The sequence below is a fragment of the Oncorhynchus nerka genome, linkage group LG14, assembly GCF_034236695.1.
Source record: "Oncorhynchus nerka isolate Pitt River linkage group LG14, Oner_Uvic_2.0, whole genome shotgun sequence".
Lineage (NCBI taxonomy): Eukaryota > Metazoa > Chordata > Actinopteri > Salmoniformes > Salmonidae > Oncorhynchus > Oncorhynchus nerka.
This window is the reverse complement of record NC_088409.1, coordinates 37,974,248-37,985,060: the sequence shown is the minus strand read 5'-3', so window position 1 is coordinate 37,985,060 and position 10,813 is coordinate 37,974,248. Positions and strand designations below refer to the sequence as shown.

The 10,813-nt window shown below is 42.4% G+C and overlaps 1 protein-coding gene across 1 annotated transcript; it reads right to left on the bottom strand.

Moving 5' to 3' along the window:
• Positions 1-3,956: 3,956 nt before the first annotated feature.
• LOC115142042 (ankyrin repeat domain-containing protein 34A) lies at positions 3,957-6,411 on the bottom strand. The gene is given in 2 exon segments (XM_029681522.2): positions 3,957-5,913; positions 5,915-6,411. Coding segments are annotated over 2 exon segments (1,587 nt in total). The 3' UTR covers positions 3,957-4,823.
• Positions 6,412-10,813: the final 4,402 nt, after the last annotated feature.

Sequence of the window (10,813 nt, the reverse complement as noted above, 5' to 3'; positions counted from 1 at the left end):
GGGTGCCCAGTCTGGGGTCGGCGGCGAGGGTCCCCACACCAGAGGCGCCACCAAAGTGGGGTGAGCCAGAGGTGGAGCGGGGTCTACGTCCCGCACCGCGGTTAGATGCCCACCCGGACCCTCCCCTATAGGTTCAGGTTTTGCGGCCGGTGTCCGCACCTTTGAGGGGTACTGTCACGCCTTGACCTTAGAGCTGTTTTATTTCTCTATTTGGTTAGGTCAGGGTGTGATGTGGGTGGGGCATTCTGTTTTGTTTTCCATGTTTCTTTTTCTATGTTTTGGCCGGGTATGGTTCTCAATCAGGGACAGTTGTCTCTGATTGGGAATCATACTTACTTACTTACATACTTACTTTCCCTCCTTTCAGTGTGGGTAGTTGACTTTGTTAGTGGCACTATAGCCCTCTTAAGCTTCACGGGTCGTTTTGTATTGTTTTGTTGGCGACATTATAAATAAAGTAATGTACACTCACCACGCTGCGCTTTAGTCCACTTATTCCTTCCAGGAAGACGGCCATGACAGAAAACACCAACATAAAGTGTCTTAAGTCACACTTAAGGGTGTTGGGCCACCACGAGCTGCCAGAACAATGCGCCTTGGCACAAATTCTACAAGTGGACCTAAAACATGCCAGGAAAATGCACCCCACACCATAACATCAAATTTGAATCACTCATTTACTCAACTGTTTCCTTTATTTTGGCAGTTACTGGTTTCCTATAGTCGGGAAGGCTGCAATTTGGGCAGCATGTGCACAAAATAAACTATGATGTCTTAATCCGGCCATATCCTTAAAGATGCAGCCTGATAAATAGTGATGTTTGAATAAGTCCTGAATTGTATTTATTTATATCAAACTCACATCCCTGATCTATGTGTGTGTGGCCTAGTCTAGCCATATACTGTGGTGTCCAAAATGATTGGATCCCTTGATAAAGATTAGCATATGAGACTTGGTGAACACATTGGGAGGGATCTTAGATCATTCCTCCATACAGAACCCTTCCAGATCCTAGATGTTCTTTGTCTGCACATATGGACTAACCTTTTCAATTCAAGCCACAGGTTTTCAATGGGGTTCAAGTCCGGAGACAGAGATGGCCAAAACATACTTTATTAACCATGTCCAAAGTTATGCTTTTATGGAGATTAAGTCTACCTCACCAAATGACTCCTTTATCCATTGCAGTGTTAGTGTATGTTGTCTCACGCTTAGCCTATGATGACGCAATCTAAAGTCCCTCCTCCAGGCCTTTGCCAAAGAAGACATCTTCCACCTGTGCTGGAGTGCATCTTGTTTAACAGATGAATGTGTGGAGGTCACTTCTGGCTAAAATAAATACTTCCCGCCATGTGCAGCGGAGTCAGGCAGGCTTCTAATCAATATTGGTCGTGGTGGATATTTTGCTCAATTAAGAGATGATTTTGTCATTCATGCTGGATAATAGTCTCAAACCTGTACTGAATACCCAATACCTACGACTAGTATGGAACCTGTACTGAATACCCAATACCTACGACTAGTATGGAAAGTGTGTTGCACCCTGTGATTCTTGCCATCACAGAAAATGAAGCGTATCATTTTTTTTTTTTTACAAATATCCAAATGAATGGAGATTGGTTGATTCTTGATACTGAAAGTACAGTATTATCAATTTTATGATTACACTTAAGTCAAATTGACATGACAAATCTCATATTAAAGACACATGACAACTAAAGGTTGTTATAATTCACTTACGAACATTTAACAAATATTTATTTCACAATCAAATTACAATCAAGTTCAAACGTGAAAATAGATGACATATTAGAATTTACTTTGCTATTTCCTAACAGGCATACAAAAATATGTATTTTTTGTTTGTATTTCTCTTAAACTTCAAGTAACCTACATTACAGTTCAATCGACAGGAGGTCAATATTAAACCTTGTAGCACATAAACATTATTTCATTAAAGACAGAAATATTTCAAATGGAAGCGGGACAAGCGGTCACATTGTAAGCTTGGTAAACATTTTCTAACTTTTTTTCTCTTAAATCTCACTATACAAATGGGAATTATTTAAAAGTGAGAATCTAAATGTGTAAGTAACTGTAAATGATAGTTCTGTGAGCCTAAAACTCTCCCTTTCGGCAAATCTGTGTACAGTAAATGTTAAGAAGTGCTTCAGATTGCTTTCAATGTACAATTTGTAAAGACAACTTCACATCCACCATAGATGAAGGAAATCCATTGACATTACAGTACAGCATATTGCACATGGACATATTTCATAAGCACATTAGGTTTATCTTATCTTTACATTATTTACAGTTAATATGTGCGAGGAGCTCTTTCCAGATGGAAAGGCACAGCATCAATGTGCAATTAATTGAGGTTAATTCTTCTAAAAGCCATCTAACAGTATTCACACACTCCAATGTAAACAAACATGCTTTCATGGGATTTCTTTGGAATTTTGTATGAAATTAATTGCACCTCAATTGACTTTTATTTTTTAATTTTTTTATCAATTGATAACAACATTATTACAGTGTGATACTCATAAAGGTCCCACATGTTTTTATCAGGGTAACATTATTACAGTTTTTTACTGTTTTTTTGATACTCATAAAGGTCCCACATGTTGATCAATTGATAACAACATTATTACAGTGTGATACTCATAAAGGTCCCACATGTTGATCCCACTGTAGTCGTCAGGGTAACATTATTACAGTGTGATACTCATAAAGGTCCCACATGTTGATCCCACTGTAGTCATAAAGGGTCATGTTGTAACATTATTACAGTGTGATACTCATAAAGGTCCCACATGTTGATCCCACTGTAGTCGTCAGGGTAACATTATTACAGTGTGATACTCATAAAGGTCCCACATGTTGATCCCACTGTAGTCGTCAGGGTAACATTATTACAGTGTGATACTCATAAAGGGTCCCACATGTTGATCCCACATTATTACAGTGTGATACTCATAAAGGTCCCACATGTTGATCCCACTGTAGTCGTCAGGGTAACATTATTACAGTGTGATACTCATAAAGGTCCCACATGTTGATCCCACTGTAGTCGTCAGGGTAACATTATTACAGTGTGATACTCATAAAGGTCCCACATGTTGATCCCACTGTAGTCGTCAGGGTAACATTATTACAGTGTGATACTCATAAAGGTCCACATGTTGATCCCACTGTAGTCGTCAGGGTAACATTATTACAGTGTGATACTCATAAAGGGTCCCACATGTTGATCCGTCAGGGTAACATTATTACAGTGTGATACTCATAAAGGTCCCACATGTTGATCCCACTGTAGTCGTCAGGGTAACATTATTACAGTGTGATACATGTTGATCCCAAAGGGTAACATTATTACAGTGTGATACCATAAAGGTCCCACATGTTGATCCCACTGTAGTCGTCAGGGTAACATTATTACAGTGTGATACTCATAAAGGTCCCACATGTTGATCCCACTGTAGTCGTCAGGGTAACATTATTACAGTGTGATACTCATAAAGGTCCCACATGTTGATCCCACTGTAGTCGTCAGGGTAACATTATTACAGTGTGATACTCATAAAGGTCCCACATGTTGATCCCACTGTAGTCGTCAGGGTAACATTATTACAGTGTGATACTCATAAAGGTCCCACATGTTGATCCCCTGTAGTCGTCAGGGTAACATTATTACAGTGTGATACTCATAAAGGTCCCACATGTTGATCCCACTGTAGTCGTCAGGGTAACATTATTACAGTGTGATACTCATAAAGGTCCCACATGTTGATCCCACTGTAGTCGTCAGGGTAACATTATTACAGTGTGATACTCATAAAGGTCCACATGTTGATCCCACTGTAGTCGTCAGGGTAACACAGTGTGATACTCATAAAGGTCCCACATGTTGATCCCATTATTACAGTGTGATACTCATAAAGGTCCCACATGTTGATCCCACTGTAGTCGTCAGGGTAACATTATTACAGTGTGATACTCATAAAGGGTCCCACATGTTGATCCCACTGTAGTCGTCAGGGTAAGTCAGGCGTGTGGTTCGACCATATAGCTAAATTGCTCTCTAAAACACAAAATCTCAAGTGATTAAAAAGTAAAGGCAAATAAATACAGTGAAAGTAGATAACAGCAACAATACAATGACAGTGAAATCTTCAGGCAATATGTCTTGAAAACTATTTCATGGAATGCAGCATCATTCTCCCCCAAACAAACCCATCAACATGAGAGCATTTTAGGCTTGAAGTTTGACGTTTTAAAGCAGCTAACGCAAGAATTGAAAATCGGGAAGACAGGGCATTCAGAATGACAAGGTAAGCTGTTGCTAGCATCTCTACTGTTGATTTTTTTCTTTCGACTTAAAGTGTCATAGATAGATAGGGTGACTGAATTCAGAAGGGAAGAAAATGTATTCAGCACACGGAACAACAGGCATGACATTGGCGCACATTTTGCAGTGTGTAAACATCTAAAAACACAGAAATACATTTCTATTTCTGTTGACTGCAAATGGTATATTAATAAATAATTTGAGGAGAAATGAAAAGAACATCTGCTGTATACCGTATTACTCAATCAACCAGCTTTCTGTGACAGCACGGAAAGGAAACACAACTAATTTAAAATAGGTCACCTAAAAATAAAAATAACCATCTGCACTCTACACAGAACAAGGATGGGACTGAGGTCTCACTCTGAATGAGCCAAATTCACGTTAGTAGTCCTGGTTTAAGCACTGATTGAGGATAATGATGGACTAACTGATCCACCACTGTACCCTCACATGTCCTTTTAAGTCTCAGTCCCCGTTGGACTCAATGACCTTCTCTGTCAGGATCTCCTGGAAGGTGGAGAGCTGCTTCATCTGTTCCGTCTGCATGGAGTGCCTCCTCATCAGTTTCTTCTTCATCTTGAAGTCTGGGCCTCTCTTGGGTGAGGCAGGGGCAACTGGAACCAGGATCTTGGGACCAGAGTGGACAGGGGAAGTGGGCTTGCCATTGGCCCGGATGTCTGGGATGGGCCGGTGGGGGTTGACATTGAGTGGGGGCAAGAACCCGGGGCGGGTGTGGGAGATGTGGTCCAAGAGGAGGGTGCCTGAGCCTCTGCGCTCCAGGAGGCCTGGGGGCCGTCTGCGCATGGTGATGGGGGAGACAGAATTGGGGATGCTCTCAAGGGACTCCCGGGAGGAGGTGGTGAGAAGAGAGAGGGGCGAGGCGTTGTACTTCCTCCGCTCCACAGACACGCGCCCCGAGTCTGGAGATCCAGGGATGGACTCAGGACACAGGTGTGTGTCTGACTCATAGTGCTCCATACGTGTAAGTTTGGGGTGAGTCAGGGTGCGTGAAGCCACCCCCCCTGTATTTTCCTGAGACTCCGGCGCGGTGTTCCTGCGGTACAGGATCTGGTGCTGTTGGACCTTGTCGGCCCAGGAGGAGCTACAAAGGGCTGCGCAGTCCTCTGAGCAGGATCGGTCAATGAGTTTGGGCGAGCAGGGGTCATGTGTTTCGATGCTGTGCCGACGAGACAGGAGAGGCCTGCCAGGACCCGAGATTGACAGACCATTCATCTCAGTGATTATCCTACCTCCACCTTCCTCCTCCAGTCCACCATCAACCCTCTCCTGTGGGACCCTGCTGAGCACTGAGGGTGCTACCAGCCCCCAAGGCTCAGAGTTGAGCCTCTTCAGGAGTTTGCGGGGAGGCGGCCTTTTCTCCCCTAGGGTTCTAGTGGAGGGTAGGGGTAAGGCTGATCTCAGCGCAAAGCTGAAGATACTGTCCTCCTCCTCAACCTTCTCTGCTGCTGGGGAATTGGAGGTCTGGATCGCTACCTCTGAGGGCGACATGCAGGCCACGGGCGAGAGCTTGTCCACCACCCCTGGTGATGGGGGAGTTGAGATACTGCTTGGTCTTCTTGGTGCCCGAGGGTGACGTGTCGGTGGTGATGATGATTACCTCCTTGCCCTTGGCCTTGCAGGCGTCCAGCAGGACCTGGAGGGTGTCTCTGTCACCTCTGTTGATGGCATGGACCAGGGCGGAGGAGCCTGTGTAGTCCTTGAGGCTGGGGTCAGCTCCATTCTCTAGGAGCAAGGACACCACCTCTTTGCCCGCCTGCTCGACACAGGCATGCATCAGGGCGGTCCGCCCAGACTTGTCTGGGATGTTGGGATCGGCTCCTTTCTCCAGGAGGTAGCGCACCATCCTCTGGCGGCTCTGGGGGTCCTCGTAGCCAGCCAGGCAGGCAGCAGAGATGGGGGTCTCGCCCCGCTCGTTGCCTTCGTTGATGTAGGCACCCCCTTCCAGGAGGAGCCGGGTCAGTCGCAGCTTGCCCTGGAAGACGGCTTTGAGGAGGGCGTTCCCCTCCGTATGGAGGGCTCCTCCATCTCCCATGGTGCCTCTGGCACCTCTTCCTCCAGTCAAATCTGCTACACCCAGCTAGTTAGCTTAGCGCTGACTGGCCATCTTCAAGAGGAAGCTGGTGAACCTGTGATGAAAAACAAAGTGATATCAGAATTCTAAACGTACAGTACAGACAGGCAGTGCTAAAAGGTGGTTAAGATGGTTAGTTTGGTTGGTCTATGCATATATCTAATGTCTAGTATGCAGCAGTACAACAGTTATACTGCATTACCAATGCCATCTCAGAGTGACTGCAATTGAAGCCTTTGATATGTAGTGTGTCTGTAAGAGCAAGACAGGGAGTGTCTGGATAGCCATCTCATGAGGTGAAATGACAACAAGATGCAGCTCCCATCTGGTGTAACAAAAACATTTTAGACAGTCTTTTTCAAAGGGAAGATTGACAACATCTCTGCCATGATTGGTGAATGCATGATACTGATCCTTGACCGCACTATGCTAAGATTGGCTTATTTTACTAACTTTCCTGGTATTCTTAAACTATAACTATGCAGAGTTGAATAAAGTTAGACTTTGCAGAGAATTAACTATGCATGACTTGGACTTTTTGCCTTCCCATCAGCAAAAGAGCAACTTCCCGCTGCAGTAACATGGTAATCTGTAAAACGGTGAAAAATTAATCATTTGGTGCTTGAAAGTGAGATTATCTCAAAATCTGCAAGTGTGAGATACAGAAAGATGAGGCAATGGCTCAAAAAATAATAATCTGATATCCAACAGGATATAAGGTGAATTGACTTGTCTAAACTTTTAAATGACTCCTAATACTGATTTAATTATTATAATATTTTTTTCTGTGACTGAAAATCAACATAATGATGTTCTTGGGATATTCATTCTACCAAACCTTCCTCTAAGTAATCTATTTAAATGATCTCAAACGATTGATTATTATCCACCAAATAGACAACGACAAAAAAATCCAGCCACAACTTGACCCAAGAGGAGGAGGGACTGGTTGCCTGTGGCTCACCAGTGGGTCCCGACCCACCCTATGGGATCTAGTGATCTACTTGGATGGAGAGAAGGAGATGCATCTTGTGCAGAGAGAAATAAACAGCTGTCTAGCAATGAATGAGCTTCCCACGTATGTCAACTGGGATATTTAGTTCTATGCTAAGATGATTCAATGTGCCCTGGTTCATGTTAATAAACAACTCTATTTCATAACCCAGGTGAACAACGAGCACGGGGACAGACAGTGGCTATACAAACCGAAACACAGAGTGTAATCATCTGGCTATAATAGAGAAGTAGTTAGTGGTGGTTGTGGGGAAGGGAGTTGAGGAGCCAGAATGAAGAGGGAAGATATTATTTGTTCTTCATTCCCCCTGAGTGTAGCAATATATATCCAACAACCTCACATGAAATAGGTTGAGAGACTCGTGACTTCTGTTACAACAATATTATAGGCCAGAGTCTTTCTTTGGCTGTGTTGAAACACATATCGAGACGTCTAACTAACCATCCCTAAGCACGCATATTATAATACACACTGTAAAAATAGAATGTCTCAAAACACCATGATTGTGTAATGAAACCATGAAAAGTAATGCACCTAAGCTGAGATCAGGTGTTTGAAAGGGTGTTTGAATGTAAACCTAACGCAAGTGTTTTAATACACAGAATGTGTTTGACACATTGTTTTAGAGAGAGGAAATGCCACCAAATGAGAAGGTATCTAATTCTGCACTAAACAGGACTCGAAACAACAAAATAGTGTTTTCAATCTTTTATGTTCGGGCTCCCAGTCCCTGGCAAGGTGTTGCATAACACTTGATTAAGTGGTGTTACTACACACCATGTTATGTTTCAAAACATCTCAGGATGATGTGTTTCAATACTCCTGAAAAGTTCAAACCTCCTGCATGTCGTCTCCTTCAAGTTGGTGGCAGCTCAGTTTCCACTAGTTTTGGTGTTACAAAGCACTTCATTTGAACAGTGCAGCATTTACAAACACAGTTTAATTTGAGTGAGTCGGAGTAATTCCTTACAATGGCCAGGGCTCAGTCTTTCTTTCATTCAGACTGTGATCAATACACTCAATTACATTTCATCCACCCACCCCTTTTTATTATGGCCTATTTGCCTAAATAATTCTATTGGGAATCAATGGCAGTTTAATAATAACAGTTGTTACTTTGTCATTACTGGCTCGCTGCCAGGGGACTCCGTGGGTGGAGTGGGAAGCAGTTGACAGGTGCTGAGTTGAGATGGGCTGAGGGAGAGGCTCTCTATCCTGAGAATGTGGCTACGAGGCTGCCACCTACAGCTCTCTCTCTGTGTGTGTGTGTGTGTGTGTGTGTGTGTGTGCGTGCGTGCGTGCGTGCGTGCGTGCGTGCGTGGGCATCTGTGGGTCTGACACTAGTCTGCCCATGCTAAAGACCCAATCTGTCGACTGGGGCGGAAGGCAACTTGACGATCCACAATGATCTGCATCAAAGTGGATGACGATCCACAATGATCTGCATCAAAGTGGATTGATGCCTTTGAAACAATGTAGTAAAGTATTATTACAGTTACTGGATTAACCACCATTATAGATTATTAGCGTTTCAGAATTACAGAGAGAGATACTCTCCTTTCTCTATATATTGTTCCCCTACAATATTAAATAAATACATCAATAAATTGTTGAAGACTCCAGCCACCCAGGTCATAGACTGTTCTCTCGGCTACCGCATGGCAAGCGGTACCGATGTACCAAGTCTGGAACCAACAGGACCCTGAACAGCTTCTACCCACAAGCCACAATACTGATAAATAGTTAGTCCATCACATACGCTGCTGCTGCTGTTTACTATCTGTCACTTTATTCTTTGTTATATGTACATATCTGCCTCTTCCCTTGTACCCCTGCACATCAACTGGTACTGGTAGTCCTTGTACAGCCAAGTTATTATTACTCATTGTGTATATATTATTACTTTTATTATTACATGGTTTAGTTTTCTAGTATTTAGCTATTTTCTTTCTCTCTGCTTTGTTGGGAAGGGCCCGTAAGTAAGCATTTTACTGTCAGTCCACACCTGTTGTGTTTACAAAGCATGATACTACTGTATACATACAGATGTAGGATCTTAATTTGAGCCAGTTTGCTACCGCAGTAAAATAATCCTGCAGCAATAGGAAATGTTCATTATTATGCAGATTATAATTTGTGGGGGTTGTTACATTTTTCGTTAAGGCAAATCAATCATTTCAATTGAAATGTCAAAGTGGAAATTACAAACGTTAGAAGCCTTTTTACAACTCAAATACATTACAAGTTTGCATATTTTCTGAGTAACCTAAATATTGAGTGGCTTTCGTCAAGCTGTCCACTCAAGAAAATGCTTCAAACTGTAACCAGTGCCTGCAACCTGGTTCAGGTTATCAGTCAACCTACCAGAGTATTCACAAACAGAACAGGAACTAAATCATCCACTTGTATTGATCACATCTAATGCTGCAGAAATCTGCTCTAAAGCAGTATCCGCACCCATTGGATGTAATGATCATAATATAATAGCCATATCTAGGAAAAACAAAGTTTCAAAGATGACCTAAAATAGTGTATAAGTGATCATACAAGAGGTTTTGCAATGATTCCTATGTTGAAAATGTGTAATGAGGAACATCCTGACGCAAGCACTTAAATCATTTACGAAATTGCTTATTCCAGTTACTAATAAGCAAGCACACATTAAGAAAATGATTGTAAAAACTATTAAATACCTGTGGATTGATGAGGAATTGTGGTTGGGGGGGATGAGGCAAAAGGAATGGCAAAATGTCTGGTTGCACAGCCGAGTGGCAAACGTACTGTAAATTGGGAAATCACGTGACTAAACTTAACAAAAAGAAGAAGAAATTACTATGAAACAAAAATAAATTATTTAAAGAATGATACTAAAAAGCACCTTAAATTAAATGTGGGGCAAAAAGGCAAACTCAGCTCCATCATTCATTGAATCAGATGGCTCATTCATCAAAAAACCCATTGATATTGCCAACTACTTCAAAGATTTTTTCATTGAAAATTCAGAAATGACATAACAACAACATATTATGAACCTACACCTCCATACACAACTGACCAAATGATAAAAGGCAAGTATTATCATTTTGAATTCTGTAAAGTGAGTGTGGAAGAGGTGAAATAAATGTTGTTTTCTATCAACAATGACAAGCACCCAGGGTCTGAAAACTTGGATGGAAAATTACTGAGGATGATAGTGACTATATTGCCACTCCTATCTGCCATCTATTCAATCTAAGCCTACAGGAAAATGTGTGCCCTCAGGCCTGGAGGGAAGCAAAAGTAATTTCGCTACCCAAGAATAGCAAAGCACCCTTTACTGGCTCAAACAGCCGTCCAGAGTAAGCCTGT